Here is a 16,598-nt window from a genome sequence, read left to right on the forward strand (position 1 = left end):
GAATACCATTTATTGCACTCCTGCTGCACGTCCGCTCGGTGTTCGGTGCGTTCCCGTTGTAACAGCAGCGGCCCTCACCTGGGGGTCTGGGCACTGTTTGAAGCACGTGGCCTCCGCTGTCCCAACTAACTAGGCTTTGGGCTATCAATTCGTCCTCCAGACAAGGCAAGTGGCATCATCCCCACTTTAGAGAGGACGAAACTCCAGCCGGGCGGGGTTTCATTCTTTGTCAAAAGGCACACAGTAGGGGCGCCTGGGTGGCTCAGTGGGTTAAAGCCTCTGCCTTTGGCTCAGGTCATGATGCCAGGGTCCTGGGATCGAGTCCCGCATTAGGCTCTCTGCTCAGCAGGGAACCTGCTTCCTCTTCTCTCTCTGCCTGCCTCTCTGCCTACTTGTGATTTGTCAAATAACTAAATTAATGGTTTTTTTTTTTTTTTATTAAAAAAAGGCACACAGTATCTTCTTCAGTTTCTTTCATGAGGTTCTGTAGTTCCTCGAGTCCAGATCTTTTGGTTAGGTTTATTCTCAGGTATCTTATGGCTCTTGGTGCTATAGCACTCCCCCCTCGCATTCTCTTTCTCTCTCTAAAATAAATAAATAAATAAATATTTTTTTAAAGAAGAGGAAAAAGGCACACAGTAAGTGGTGGAAACCAGCTTGTAAAACTAGGTCTTTTTTTTTATTATTTCTTTTCATCGTAACAGTATTCATTATTTTTGCACCACTGCCAGTGCTCCATGCAATACGCGCTGTCCCTAATACCCACCACCTGGTGCCCCCAACCTCCCCCCCTACCCCGCGTGAAACTAGGTCTTGACAACAAGGCTGGTGTGCCTTCCGACACGTGACTTGGTCTTTCTCGAGTATACAATTACTCGGGGTCTTGGTAAACTGTGTACACTAAATCGGCTTTCGCCTCCTAAAGCTAATGACTGGCCACAATTTTGACCATCCCTTGTCGTGCCCCAGTGCTGTCACAGGCCTTGAGGTAGGTGACCTGTTCTCTCACTTCTTTCTTGGCTCATGTATTGGGGGAGTGGGACAACTCCGTGCAAGGCACATCTGCAGGGACGCTTGGCCTCTGTGGGCCCCAGTCTGCCCATCTGTAAGGGGAGGGCATTGGACTAAAGGATTTTGAGGGTTCTCTCCAAACCTGATCTTCATTCCCATGAGTTAAAGATCTAACTTAAACACACACACACAACTAACTTAAAAGCAGGTAAAGATCATTTCCTTCTGGCTTGACTCCAGTGGGATGAGAAAACATCTGGTTCTCTGGGCTAGTTCTCTGGTCTAGAAGGACTTGATAAATGAGTTCGGGGTGACTGAATAATAAATCCACACTGCGCGCTTCGTGCCGTGACAACCCCACCCCTAGCTCCCCAGCTCCTGAATTCCATGCTTCTTTCGGGTTTTGTAAGAGTGAAACTGGCTGGAAATCCTTCCTCAGGGGCACCATCCCTCCCGCCCAGAGAACCGTCCACCTGGCATCCGGACTGTTGGCTGTCGGGCTCCAAGCCCAGAAGGCAGTGCTCACCATCCTTCCCACACCCTGGGTTCTGCCTGGCCCACAGTCTCACTTTGGCTTCCTTATTCACTCTTCTCTCTCCTTACCTTGAGGTTCCTCTGCAGTGGCTGCTTCCTTGGACCAATGTCCAGGTGATCCCTCATCACTGGCCTTTTTCTCTCCGTGTTCCCTAAGGCCAGGCTCTCTTCCCCATGGTGGGTGATGTTCAACTTCTCACGCTTTCCTCACCATCTGGAAGATATTCTTTGCTTTGAAACTAGGTGAAAACCAGATTCTAATACACATAGTCCCTTATATAGCTCATGCCCGCTAAATGAGATATAAATGGATCTACATCTCTCCGGTCTCTTCTCTAGCTTTTACTTCCTGTCTGTTGAAATGTATTTGTAATTAATATCTGAAAGAACAGAGGGGCTTCTCAGAGTGTGGTGGATATATAGGTTTCTGGCACTCTCCCAGTCGACATTTGCTCTCGAGTGGAACTGCTGTGCTAACAAATATGGGAAACATTTTCCTTTAAGTATGTGCATAAATAAGTAAGAAGCAAATTGTTGCTATCTTTATGAAATGCATTTACAAAAACAGCTCTTTTCACCTTTTGCTTTATTTTTCTGTTCATTTATGTAAATTAAGACTGCATCTTGGATAGAAAGAACATTTTTCTAGGCCTCTTAACAAGATGGTTTTTCTACCCTGTGTTCTGGCTTGTTTTTAAAGCTATTTATACTCTTTAATTATCCCATTTTTCCACAGTGATTATTGTGGCTGGAGCACTTTCCAAAGAAAGGAGCTGATAAATCCGGGGCTGCATGCAATACCTCAGTCTTTCCATAAGATGGCGCTCTAAGAATGTGAGCTCTGTAACTCACTTTCAGCCTCCGTCTAACCTCACAGCAAATTAAACTTTTGTAAAATCACATATTTTGGTGGGGTGCGGGGGGCGGGGGGAGGAGTAGTTAGTCCTTCTAAGACTTGTTCTCAAACACTTACCACGATTCTAATGCCTGGGGGAAGAAGGAAAGTGAGTTTTCTAGCAGCCTCCTCGCCTTATAGCCAGCCGGGCTAGCAATGTTTGAAATTCCCAGTGTGCATTTAAGGGACCTTTTAAAGAGCCGACTTTCTTCTAAAGGGCGGGATTGTGACACTAACAACTTGTGCTGGTAAAAAAGCCCCTCTCTGGGTCTCAGTTTCTTCACCTACCGAAGAGTGGATTGGACAAGATGATCTCTTAAGGGTGCTTCCGTTTCCAGCGATTTCTACTACGTTTGAATTCGTTGATTTCTTTCCATTACACCCTTGCTGCCTCAGCCAGCACAGAAATGGGAAGAAAAGATCGCCCATTTTACGCTTGTTTGACTCTATTCCTCGTCTACAAGTGCTCTCTTTGCTTCAACTGTCCCAAGACAAGCATGCCCAGATGTCCTGTTTTAATTAGGTTCCTTTTCTCTTTATGGCTTTTGCACCGGTAACCCCCCTTCCCCTCCTCCCCCATCCTTGACCAATCTGCCTGAACAGAAGCATGTCCCCTTTTCACTTCACAAATGGGGATTTCTTGGCATTAGGGCAGTCACTTTTGTGCTAAGCAGATACCAAAGTGGATGGTAGTATTTAAGTATATAAGTAGTATATAAGTATTACCGCATATCATATCTAAAAGCTGATGCTTCTTAGATCACATGTAACATGTCCAGTTAAGAAAACTAGAGATTCTGGAGATAGGAACTTCTCTCTATTCATTTTTCTTTCTCCACTGGCTGGCATTCATTGCCAGAACCACGTCAAAGCATTAGGAAAGAAGCAGTATTCCTGAGAGAGGACAATGAATGTAATTAGAGGTGAGTGTCATTAAGTAGATAACTCATCATTAAAGTCCTCTGTGGCCAACGGAGCCCCCTTTCCTGGTACTCTGGGCAGCCTGCGGGTGAGGGTCGTGCTGTGATGGCTCATCCTCGTTCAGAGCCTCTCGTGAACCTCCACACGCCAGTAGCACAGAGGGAGCCATTGGAAATGAAATGCTGAATTAATTAATGCCCAAACTATGGAGACACCCCTAACTGAGTCCCTCCAGGCTGGAAGCGGAGCATGCATGTTCCATAAAATTCCCCGGGGACACGCCACATCTGCCACATTGCTAGAGCCGAGGGGATGAAGGCAGAGAGGCAGTAAACACAACAATTTACTGCATTCATTTTCCTGTTGTCCTTAGGGATTTTCAGATCGCCTTTGGTGCTCGCCCATTGGCTTGGCAGCGGTGGTGGTAGTGGTCGTCGCAGTGGATTATTTATTTCTCTGACCTCAATACCGTATCTCCCAAGAACACAGATAGTTTACTGAAGAACAATACTGTTGGATCTGTGTTTGGGAGGAGAAACTCCATCCATGGGGCCCTCCCTGAGGGTTTTAGAGGGCGAGCCCAGGAATCTGCTGAGTAGGCAGGAGAACCGCTGTTGCGCACCCTGCGCCGAGCCTTGGTGACCCATATAGGGAGCCTGTGAATTGTCTCATATGGGGGAGCAGTGCGGTGAGGAAATGGCAAATACCTAGTCAGCATGGACGATTCCTAAGGAAGCAGTAGCAGCGTAGGGGTTAAGAACAGAGGCAGGTAGGGCGTCTGGCCGACTCAGCCGTGGGAGCTTGCGACGCCTAATCTCAGGGTTGTGAGTTTGAGCCCCATGTAGGGTGCGGAGATGTCTTTTAAAAAAGAAAACCTTGAAGAAAGAAAAACACAGGCAGCTAGAGATGGACTCACAAGATTTCGAACTCCAACTTTCTATCCACTCACTGTGTGACCTCGGGCAAGTGACTTCACTTCTCTGTGCCTCTGCTTCCTCATCTGTAAAAACGGGCTGATAATCCTAGTGTCTATCCCCTTGGGTTGTTCAGAGGAGTCCATGAGATGCCGCATGGTTTTTCTTCTCAGTGCTTCAGTGTCTGGCCCAGAGAAAGCACTCAATGCTGACAGCTCTTGGTACTCCTGTTACAGTCAGTACCAGAGGTGCTATGCATAGTACAAAAGAGAACTTAACCAAGCCTCTGCCTTCAAAGACCTCACAGGTTTCATGGGCTGGTAATCGGAACGTGCGTAAGAGGAGAGCAAGCAACCGAGTCGCTCCCCAGGATACAGTTACATGCAAGGTCTGCAGGTCGGGATGCATCAGAGTGGTTTAGGGAGGCCCTCAGTCGCTTTCAGGAAGGGGCTTTAGGCAGCCCCAGGGAAGGTGATGGAGCCTAGAATGACTTATTTGCCTCCTTTTGAGAAAAGGTACTCATAATAATAACGTCTGTTCATATTCACAGCCTCACTGATCTACAGTCCTTTTGAGATAGGCAAATTGGAGTTACTCCATCGAAGAGTATGAAACATGTATGTTTCACCTACCGAAGCAGAGCTCCCTAATGATAAGCACCTGATGTGCGAGGGGGTCCAGGGTGACATCGTGTATATTGCATTCTATACATGTGCATTCTGTCCTAAGAAATCACCTTTGAGCTGGGCTGTTAGTGATGGCCACTAGAAGCTTTCCAAGAAGAAGGGCTTCCCGTGGGCCCTGCTTTTAATCAACCTTTTCTTTCCTTTTGCTTTCTCTTCTGCCTTTAAGAAAATTAATCACTATCTAAAACTTCACTCATTAAACTTTAAATTATTATAAAGATTTAAAAATGTACAAGATATGGAAGAAGATAAAATAAAATTAAGAGTTTCCCCATATCTTTGCTTGCAAACTGCTATCACTGTTTCTTAAAAATTGTGTCTATCGGGACACATATAAAGGACAGGGGAGTCATACATCTGCAGACCCGTTTTTATGCCCAGTGGAATCACGCCGTCCATTCGTGACCGCTGCTTGTATCTGCAACAACACGTCTTGGATTTGGCTTCATGGCAACACAAATAGGTTGGCTTCATCCTTTTCATGTCTGCATAATATTCCAGTTAGCACTCCTGGCTTTTAAGATTTCATTCTGTATTTTGTCCAGTTAAGGAAAACAGAGTAGACACGTGGGAAACAGAAATGATTGGGTCGTGGGGGAGGTATTGAGACACCTCAAGGGAGAATGCAAGAACACCAAGTTTTAAAACAGTGCCATAAAGTCTTAGCAGCTATGGGAATCAGTTGGATCAGTACTTTGGGTTACTGCTTTGCGGAAAACAGAAAATTAAGGCAAGTTTTAGGTCAAAGCCACAGGCCAGCTCTTCCTAACACTTCTGTAACCAGAAACCATGCTTAATTTACTAAAGTCCTTTGAGGATTTAAATAGCACATGGGGCGAGCGGAACAGTGGCTGCTATTTCAACTTTCAAAATGTTTGGCAGGTTTTCCAACCCAAAGCTGTTTTTAAAAAAATTGAGTCACTGTGGGATTGGAGAGCAGTGTTTTGTCCTGGTTCCTGATCCATAGCTTGGAGATAAGAAACCAAAAAACAGAGCAAGCAACAGGGACACTTTTCCGGATGGCGGGAAGGAATACAGTGCTCCACGGGGATCAGCTGGGGGACTAATTTGATTTAATATTTATAGGTGATTTGGAAGAGGGAGCATAGGGCAAAATCGGGACGTTGGCAGATGTCTTTACACTATTCCAATGAGGATCATAAACTTCAGGAAGACGTTTGTTTTGTAGGAGCAGGGATAAAAGTGGTCGGCAAGCTTCGATATGCATAAGCCCACAGAAGTGTCTCTGGGGACACATTCCTGAAGCTCATTTCACAAGATTTATCACAAGACTTCCCCCTTTATCTGTGAACAGGGTCTCTGCTTCAGGCATCATTAGGTGCAAAGAGAGACACAATGAAGTTGCTGGTAAAAGAACTTAAAAGAGGAGGCTAGTAAGCTGATTGCCACAAGATACGTAAATAAAGAATGCTGCTTTGCGTTTCTTTAATATACCCCCAAAGGCAATTGGTGTTTGATGGTTGGTGATCTGTGTATTCGCTGATCTTCAAAGTTAAGTAAGAGGCTAGCATTTCAGAAGAAATGCAATCAAATATTCTCTTCAACTTTACTACAAAATATTTTCCCTTCCATGGGGCGCCTGGCTGGCTCAGTCAGGGCAGCTCCCAACTCTTAATCTCGAGGTCATGAGTTCGAGCCCCATGTTGGGTATAGGGATTATTTTAAAAGAATATTTTCCTTTTCATTGGATGTCTTTTTAATTATGAAGGTCGGAACTCGATTTCCTGACCTCCTCTGCTACTGTACGTCTTTTTCAAAGCATGTCCTGAATATTGGCAGGTACATCGTATCGTGTAAGGGAACACCTAACAAAACCAGATCAGTATCTTCTGAAGTTGTGGAATTTTTGGTAATAAATAATAAAGATGTCTGCCCTACCCACATCACAGTGTGGTTGAGACGCTCGCATAAGCTGAATGATAAGAAACTACTTTGTTCAGTGCTATGCAAAAATGTAGTAGTATTTATTCATTGCATGTCATAATTTGGGATTACAAAGTGAGGGGCGCCTACGTGGCTCAGTTAGTTAAGCGTCACCCCTGGGCTCAGGTCATGATCTCCGTGTCCTTGAACGGAGCCCCACGTCAGGCTTCCTGCTCAACAGGGAGTCTGCTTCTCCCTCTGCTCCTCTCCCCTACCCCCTGCTCATGCTCTCTCTCAAATAAATAAATAAATAAAATCTTAAGGAAGAAGAATACGAAGTGACTAAATTCTAGGCAATCATCCTTTATAGCTATTCATGCAAATGTATGAAGATTAGTATACAAGGATGTTCTTTGTAGCATTGTTTATATTAACAAATTATTAGAAATAACTCCATTGTTCATCAGGGATTGGATAAGTAAATTATGATACAGCCATACAGAAGAATAAGAACAAGACAGCTGTTAAGTGATAAAAAGTTGTAGATCAGCACGACTAGTATGCTTCCAATTTGGGTTAGAATTATGTGTTAGTAAAAGTGTGTGGAAACCCCTAGAAGAATATACATCAGACAGTTAGCCATGCTTCTCTCTTGGAAGGGTAGGATGATGGGGGGACTTTGACTTTATGCTTCGTTTGCTTCTGTACTGTTTAAGTTGTTTACCATGAACATGACTATATTTGTAATTAAAAATACAAATAAAAGAACACGAATTTGCCCTTAACCAGACTATCGTAATGCGGGGGGGGGGGGGGAGGTGTGTAAGGCAAGGGCAAATTTATACTGCACATGGCTTGGGAATGCCTCCCCAAAACAAACCCAGCTCCAGGGCCTACAGGAAATGGTGGGAGGAGGAAGGGGAGGAGAAGGAAGAAGTCAAGAACAGGCAGGCGTCTTTCTTTTTCCAGGGAGTAAGTTAAGGTCCCTTGTGAGCACTCCCCTAAGACGCAGGACCTCCCTTCACATAGCTCTCATCGCTCTGAATCGCCATGGGCCCTTACTCTTCTGGATGCCACGCTGGATCCAGAACAGAGTAAGGGAGGTGACTTGGTCTGCATTGTTGTATCCCCAACTCCTGGGGCAGGGAAGGATGTTGAATTAATGTATTAATGTTTGTTGACTGTGGAAAGCTCTCCATTGCAAATAGACTTTGTCTGGAGTGGTTTACTTTTGCATCATAGGGTCATCCGTTGGTTTAGAAGGCTGAGGAGAGCTTGTGGTCAGCTTGACCACTGGCGTCAAGTAGAGTCAGCTTTTATTTTGCATGTAAAAGGTCCTTCCTGTGACCAACATTTGCTTTACCTTCCCCTTTCCAGATACAGCCAGAAGGCAGCGAGGAATGGCATGAAAAATCAGTTCAACCTCCATGAGCTGAAAATGAAGGGCCCTGAGCCAGTGGTCAGTCAAATTATTGACAAGCTGAAGCACATTAACCAGGTAAGCGGTACATCGAACAAAAATGGAAATGGGGAAACAAATGAGCGATGATCAGGGTCCACCGTTCCAGTTGGGGCTGAAATCACAAGCTGGACACTTAGCCAACTGAGCCAGCTTGTGATTTCAGCTCAGGTCATGATCACACGGTTGTGAGACCAAGCCGCTAGTTGGGCTCCATCTTTGACAGGAGTCTTCTAGAGATTGTCTCTCTCCCTCTCCCCACACTCATGCATCTGTCTCAAATAAATAAATAAATCTTAAAAAAAAAAAAAAAGATTTGCTTTGTTGAAAAGGACGTCTGACCCTTGATTTTCACTCCATTTTTACTTAATTTAATTTTTTTGGTAATCACGACACCCAGCGTGGGGCTCGAACCCATGATCCTGAGATCAAGAGTCACATACCCTTCCGACTGAGCCAGCCAGGGACCCCTTCACCCCACTTTAAAATTATACAGATAATATTGTAATATTAGAGAAAGCTTGGAAAATAGAGGGGAAAATATTTCTCACAATCCCACTACCCTATCCTGTTCTCATTTTTAGATGTTCTTTTCTAATGTTTGTCCAGAAAACCACACTCACACGGACTTGTTACATAATTGGAACTACGCAAGTGATTTTTAGTTCTTAAAATTAACATTATATTGGAAACACTTTTTCATGTTGTCACAGATCTTCATATTAATCATTTTTTGTGGCCGCCTAAGATTTCTTTAAGTATTCATGATAATTAATCAGCTTGCTTTTGCTGGACATTGACATTGTTTCAACTTTTTTATCCTCATAAAGAAAGCTACGTCTTCATGCATGGAGCTTTCTCCCGATCTTCAATCATTTTCTTAAAATACTGGTGTTATCAGGTTAAAGGATGTGAGCATTTTAATGCATGTTTCCAAATTGCTTTCCAACGGGGGCGTGTATCAGCTCTCACTGCCAGTAGGAAGATACTAGAAGACGAGCTTCCCCGCACCCTTGCCTCCTTCTGACTCACTGCCCTGCACAGAGACACCCACAGATTCCCTTGACCTGTACACAGTTTTCCTCTCATGAGGAGTTTAGTAACTAAGACACAAATAGAAGTTAGTTGTACCATCTGCTTGTGATTGCTTTGTGGCCACAATAAAAAAAAAAAAAGGCCACCAAAATTGCCACTGTATACCAGAGTGACAGAGTTCCTGCCCCGTGATCCATGAGTGGGAGGACCCTGCACCACGGACTTCTATTTGTAGCTTCGAAAGAACCTAATGCAACTCAAATCCTTATGCAGGGTCAGAGGTTTGTGCGTGAAGACATTGGCATGGCTTTATTTTTTAATACAAAGGTTAGCAATGACATTTTTGTGGTTCTTAGAAAATGTCTGGAAGGGCTCTCTAATAGTGGTGTATTTCACTGCAAATGGCCCTGCAGAAGTATTTACAGCACGCTCGGGTGTGACCCCTCCCGTGCTAAGAAAGTGCCCTGCACTTACTCAGTGAGCATTGAATGAATAGTTGTGAGTGTGGCACGTGGTAACGGCAGTGGTGCTGGAAAAGAGCCTTCTTTCTGTGAATTCACAACCTCACGAAGTTCTACAGAGCCTGGCGATATGTGATAGGATTTCTCCAGAACGCATCTCTGAAGGGTTGAGAGCACAGCAGAAACCACTCACGTGAGGGCACGGTACAGCTTCACCTGGGGACACTAGTGGCCATTTTTCCTCTGAACCCTTTCCAGATTATCTCTAACCAGCTCTAGCTGGGTGGCAACACTCACCCGGTTAGAGCAAGATCAAAGGCCTGTGGATGGACCCCCTCAGTGGAAAAAAGGAATGTCGGACGTGGGCTTCCATCTGACCTAATGGTCCCTAGAAAATCCAGCCTCGTAGCAAAGATATTGAGTGTTCAGTATTCATACTGTGGGAGACCACGTGGCATAGTGGCAAAAGCGTGGGCTTTGGATCCAGATGGATCTGAATTTGGCCGTGGATCTCACCAGGTATAGAACTTTGGGCAAGTCATTGGACCTGAGCTGTAGTTTTCTCGTCTGTAGTACAGACAGATACCAAAACCTCTTTTATAAGGTTCTTGTGAGGATCAGAAATTTTATATATACCCCCATTATAGAAAGCTTAAATCTAATTACAGATATAATGTATTTTCTGTATTCTATGTTTTTACCCATATATACAAATCTATGTAATTGCCTACGCCCGGCAGATAATAAATGGCAGCTGAAATGATTATAATTCAGGATTTCCTCCGTAGGCAGGACTTGAGTTTGAAAGGGGGGCATGATTCCAGGTTTTTGTTTTGTTTTGTTTTGTTGCCTGTCTATCTAGTCTGCTTCCCCAGTTTTGTGTGGTTGTAGATTCCTTTGGTGTCTCTCTGCTCCGCTCTCCCTTACTGTTTGCTTCCAGCCACAGAAGCTGAAACCACCTCACGGGTAGGGAAGCGTGTGACAGTGGGAAAAGGCACCATTACAATTTCTTTCTCCCGCCTCTGCCGTGAACGTGTGTGTGAACATTTTTGGTTCCCTTACAAATACCATTGAGCAACCGATGAATTCTCATTGATAGACCAGTTTTACCTGTTTAAGTAGACCTGCTAACATTGCCTGGGCTTCAAACACCCACAGGGACTTCTTTTTCTCAGCTGTCTTGCTTTACATGGCCCAAACACATTTGTTTTCAGGCCTTCAATAAAATTCCGATTTTGGCCGTGATTCAGTCCAAAAATGAGACATTTTAAGAAAGTCAGAGAAGGGGGCACCTGGGTGGCTCAGTGGGTTGAGCCTCTGCCTTTGGCTCGGGACATGATCTCAGGGTCCTGGGACTGAGTCCCGCATCGGGCTCTCTGCTCAGCGGGAAGCCTGCTGCTTCCCCCTCTCCCTCTGCCTGCCTCTCTGCCTACTTGTGATCTCTGTCTGTCAAATAAATAAATAAAATCTTAGGAAAAAAAAAAGTCAGAGAAGGATGTTACGATGACGCTAATGATGGCAAAGAAGGTGATGGCCTGTTGTGTTTGTTGAGCACATAACCGAATTTCGAAGGGATTTCATGTGCTGAAAGTCTAACTGGCCGTACTGGGGGGGGGGGGGGGGGGGCAACCCGGCACAGAGTTGTCCTTTTCAAGAACTCATTGTTAACTTTGGTGAATTAACTAGGGAAACTGAGGCAGAAAGCCATCAAAGGCTGGGTTTGGGCATGCCGCCCAAACAACCAGCGCGTTCAGTTGCTTCCTACACGCGGCCAAACATTTGGATGCACTAAATGCCTGACTCAGTGCACCGCATGTTGCGGGGACTGAGCTGGGGGGAGGTGGAGAGAACCAAGTTAACGCATCTGAGTTCCCATGGAAGTGAGTGGCGAGTCCCCGGGGCGGAATGCTATTTTCCTAGGCACCTCGCTTAGGTGCTCCAGTGGGATTGCTCCTGCGTACACATCTGCAAACGTAGACTACTTCCTTCTCTCTGTCTGTGCTTGTGGGCCCGCGTGCATCCATCCAGATGGACCGTGGCTGGGCCACTTAGGAGTAACTCTTCACTTTCTTCCATGGAAATTCTCAGCTGCCTCCTTTCAGGTTACAGTTGCCGTCGAGAGTGCTGGAAATACTATACTCTCTAAGGGAATAAAGTAACATTATTTCCATATTGACGGTCCCGTGGTGTAACCTTGAGGAGATGGGTTCAGGGTCAGGCCCCTTTCCTGGGAAGGCCTGCAGGTGTGGAATGGCCTCCCCATCTCCTTCCAAGCCAGAGTTCATGTGTAACATTCCCACGATTGGAAATGAGGACGTTTTTATTTCCTTTTCAGTTTCTAATTTGTGTGAGGATTTATTGTCTTATGTTAGCAGAGCCGTTGAACTCCTTTAAGCCTCCAGTGTCTGTTCTGAAATTTGCTGAGCCATATTGCTTTAAACACACACACACACACACACACGTTTTGTTTTTGTTAGTGTTCTGCTCCGAGGCTCCTGTGTGCAGGGAAGACCCCCCCAAACACCAAGAATGATCACAATACATTCTTACCCAGATGATCCTGCCCTCTAACCCGGCTCCGTCGGTGACATTTTCTCTCTCTCTGAGAGTAGCCGTGGAGTTAGTGTGAATTTTAGCGGTCCCTGAACTGTTATACTTCCCCAGGAAAACCTCACTGTTTATTGTTTTCCCCCAGTTTCAGTTCCGGTTCAAATGAAATTCCAGAAATTGTTTCCCTGCCTGTTGTAAACAGCTGAAGCTAGTCGATACCTGCCCATTTGGTGTCGAGCTTTTCATTCAAAGCTGGATAAAGTCTCATCTGTTTGGGCTGGTTGAAATGTCCGGCTGAATGGCGGGGGAGTGGACGAGGTGGCCTCTTAAGATTCCGTCCAGCCGTGTGATTCTGTGATTTGTGGCTCAAGGTCAGCCTTTAACCCAGCACCCTCTTGTGAACAAATCTTGTGACTTTATTCTCTGCTCTGCCACTCTTTTTAAAACACCCTGTTCCCAGGTCACCCCTTTCTACTCTTTTCAGAGATTGTTCTCTTCCCACCAGTTTTCCATCCTGGGCAGATGGAACTTCAACTTGCCCTTCCCCCGCCCCCCACCCCACCCAATTCTTCTGTCCTACCGCCTTGTTCCCACTAGGCTATGAAAACATTAAATTAGAAAACCACTTTTGCATTTATTACCCCTAAAGTTTCCCTCCTCCAGGGTCAGATAGGCAGCTGGTCTTTGGGTCGGGTTAGCCACGTGACTCCACTGGAATGATAATAATTCCTCCATTTATAAAGCTCTTTCACGAACATTCGATTAAACCGATCTTCACAGGGACTCTGAGAAGGGGGCATCATTACCTCCATTTAGCAGATGAAGAAACAGGGGGCACGGGAAGACCAGGTGAGCTACAGATTGTGAGTGGGAGGCCTAGACCTAGGATCCAGGGTCACTGATTTCTGGCTGTGCGCTCTGGCCTTCTGCTTCTTTGAAGCCACGCCCACCTTGCCATGGTTCGCAAGATCATGCTATCTGGTGTGGAAACGGAGACCCTTGGGGACATGGCTTTGAGTTAGGCCCAGCAGACAAACTTTCTATCGGCTATCTCAAATTTATAAAAGGATGGCAGATGGCCGAAGAAAAATTTAACACATAAAGCAGACAGCGGGACAGCACCATTTCCGTCTCCCTCTGTAAACACCTGAAAAGTGTTTTTAAGATGCCTGACAGAGGAGTATGGTAAGGCGAAATGGTGCTGGCTTTTGCAATAGAAAGTTAAAATTTTTAATAAGTTAATTAGTAAAGTTGTTAAGTGTCAGAGAAGTTCCCAGGACATTCCTTAGCATGTGATTTAAAAACAAAATCTGGAAACGACTCTCAGGCATGATAAAAAACACTCGGAAGGAAATTTTTTCGGAGACTTCCCACAATAAAACCAGCGAGAGTCATAAAACACTGGCCTAGTCCGATGGTTGCTAGAAAAACCAACATTGGTCTAAAATTTTGAAATAAAAGGAGAGACCTTTTGAGAGGCAAATTTAAATAAAAGTTCTTTGCAAATGGAATTATGTCTCAGTGTCTGTCACACTTCTTCACATACAAATAACATGGCAGAACTTAAGGAATGGCCATTTCCATATGGAGGCAGTGTGTGCGTGCGTGCGCGCGCGTGCGTGCGTGCGTGTGTGTGTGTGTGTGTGTGAGAAAGGCAGAGTATCTACAATGGCATGTTAACAAGAGCCAATGAATGACTTCTGAGTTACAAAAGGACAATGTGAGTTGGTCTTTAAATACCAGACCTAGACTCTGTGGAGCTAAACATTATTTCATGAAGTAAAAAGGAATTAGCCGATGCATTCCAAAACACATTTATCATTAAAAAATCTTCTGTCATTTTGCTTAATAGCCTAAAAAATAATTACAATGTCTGGTGGCTTTGGGGAGCATGTGTTTTTAATATCTTAATTAGTATGTACAGTTTAATAACACTGCACCAAGAAGAATTCCCAAGTATTTCCTATTAAATTTATTGAAAGTGAACTGTTTGCTATATTTAGAAAATACAGGATTAAAGGTACTTGGATTGGGTCATGTATTTTAGTCCTTGCGTATGAAATGAAATTACTCAAAAACACAAGATGAGTCGGAAGTGGCGGGTCAGAATGCTGTTGGTAACCGAGTTGGGGTAATCTTAACTTAGCAATGAAGGGAAATATGCTATCTTTTTTCACTGCAGTACTGTACTCTCTGGAGTGTTTTGTTTTAGTTAGAAGTATTGGACCTGTCAGGGGTGCCTGGGTGGCTGAGTTGGTTGAGTGTCTGACTCTTGGTTTCAGCTTGAGTCATGATCTCAGGGTCCTGGGATTGAGCCCCATGTCGGGCTCCGTGCTCAGCACAGAGTCTGCTTCTCCCTCTCCCTCCCCCCTTATTCTTACTGACTCTCTCAAATAAATAAAATCTTAAAAAGGGGGAGGGTGGCCCTTGGATGGCTTAGTTGGTTTAAGTATCTGACTCCAACTGAGGTCATAATCTCAGGGTCCTGGGATGGAGCCCTATAGCAGGCTCTGTGCCCAACAGGGAGTCTGCTTGTCCCTCTGTTCTTCCCCCAACTCATGCTCTCTCTCTTAAATTAATAAATACATAAAATCTTTAGAGAAAGGAAGTATTGGATGCATCAGCTAAGGAAAGACAAGCTCTACATACAACAGGAGAATTCTACCAAACTACAAAGGTGACCAGAATTATAAAGTTAGAGATGTATTTCCAAAATACCTATGAAATTCATAAGGTCTCATATTCTATTCATATTTACCTCCTGGCCAAATGCAACACATTTCGTAAAGATTTTATTTATTTATTTGAGAGAGAGCATGTGTGCAAACACACCAAGGTGGGGTGGGGGAGAGGCAGAGGGAGTAGAAGAAGCAGACTCCCCCCTGGGCGGGGAGATCTCTGGCTGATCCCTGAGATCATGATCTGAGCCTGAGCCCAAGATAAGACACTTAACCAATTGAGCCACTCAGACTCCCCTGTAACACATTTTTTTAGATAAATAGTTACAAATGGTTGCTCTCTACCCCATATACCCTCATTATAAGCAGTGTATCAGTAAACGTAGGTTCAAATACTATCTTCAAATACTATCAGAGAAATTCAGAGGTAACTTTTAACCCAGATATATTTATGAGTATGTATCTTGCCTCTGGACCGTCAGCTCCTTAAGTCTGAGATCATGCATATAATTCTCCATTTTCTGTAGCACCTAACAGAGTATCACGCACAGAGCAGACTTGGAACATAGACGATGCTTTTTGGTGATCAGTTTACCCAAAGGACTCAACCTTGGCTGCTCAATTTTTTTCTGAACTTAGATTCAATTTAAGGCACTCCTCACATTCGACATTAAACCAGTTTTTGTGCTAAAGGGCAGGGTTACCTAAGTGCAGGGTTAGAGCTAGTAGGAGCCTTTAGTCCCAGGGTCCAACCCTCTGGTTTTACCAATGAAGGAATTAAAGGCAAGGGAGAGAATTGACATGTCCAGAGTTAGACCACCAGAAAACCGCAACACCGAGCCTGGGAAATGAGCACATCAGTATTTGCTATGCCATCGCTTCGCTTATAAAGGCTCCCGTGTCAGGCAAGACGTGCTTGCAAACACACAGGCACATTTTCCTCCATGGGACTCCTGACCATGGCAGAAGCCCAGACTTCAGCAGTTCATCCTTGGAACCCAAAGCAGAACAGCAGGAGGCAGGAACTTGCTAATTATTTATCTCTTATTATGGATATTAACCAGTGTTCGGTCACAACAAGTACTTGGGGGGGGGGGATCCCCTCCCCAACCTGTGGGGCACTGGCCCTCGTGCCCCGAGGGGGATGGGCACGGATGCTGGGATCACTGAACCCAGAGCCAGCAGAGTCAGCAGGACCTGTGCCTCAGGGCCTTAAACCTCCCCCCTTCACTGCCCCCAACCAGGATCTACCTTGGGCTCCCGTTCGCAGTCAGGGGCTGGTCATCTTTTCACTCTCCTGCTCTGGATCTCAGCCCCCTTGTAACAGTTTCTCTTAGTGCCTCCTCCCTGCTTGCAGAATGGCAACATTAGCGTCCTGTTAGTCAGTGGGCTCCTCTGCCAATTAGCTCAGTTTTTCAGGCAGCGTAGGGAGCAGGGATGCGGGAGACGTGCTGGGGAGGGGGGTTGTTCCGAGTCCCCCATTCCTATTTTAACCAGAGCTGCTACAGTTTTAAAATCTGCTTTACATATCCGTCTTCTGAGTAAGTGTTCCCTTACACAGAGCGTTCTG

At 45.1% G+C, this 16,598-nt stretch overlaps 1 protein-coding gene across 1 annotated transcript in view; it reads left to right on the forward strand.

Annotated features, from left to right (window-relative positions):
- The window catches only part of GPC3 (glypican 3), a 399,544-nt gene that overhangs the window by 289,604 nt on the left and 93,342 nt on the right, over nucleotides 1–16,598 (forward strand). Inside the window, exon 6 of the mRNA XM_059385454.1 lies at nucleotides 8,223–8,343. Coding sequence (XP_059241437.1) covers nucleotides 8,223–8,343 — 121 coding nt within the window. The remainder of the gene's footprint in view (nucleotides 1–8,222; nucleotides 8,344–16,598) is intronic.

The sequence above is a fragment of the Mustela nigripes genome, chromosome X (genome assembly GCF_022355385.1).
Source record: "Mustela nigripes isolate SB6536 chromosome X, MUSNIG.SB6536, whole genome shotgun sequence".
NCBI classification, from domain to species: Eukaryota; Metazoa; Chordata; class Mammalia; order Carnivora; family Mustelidae; genus Mustela; species Mustela nigripes.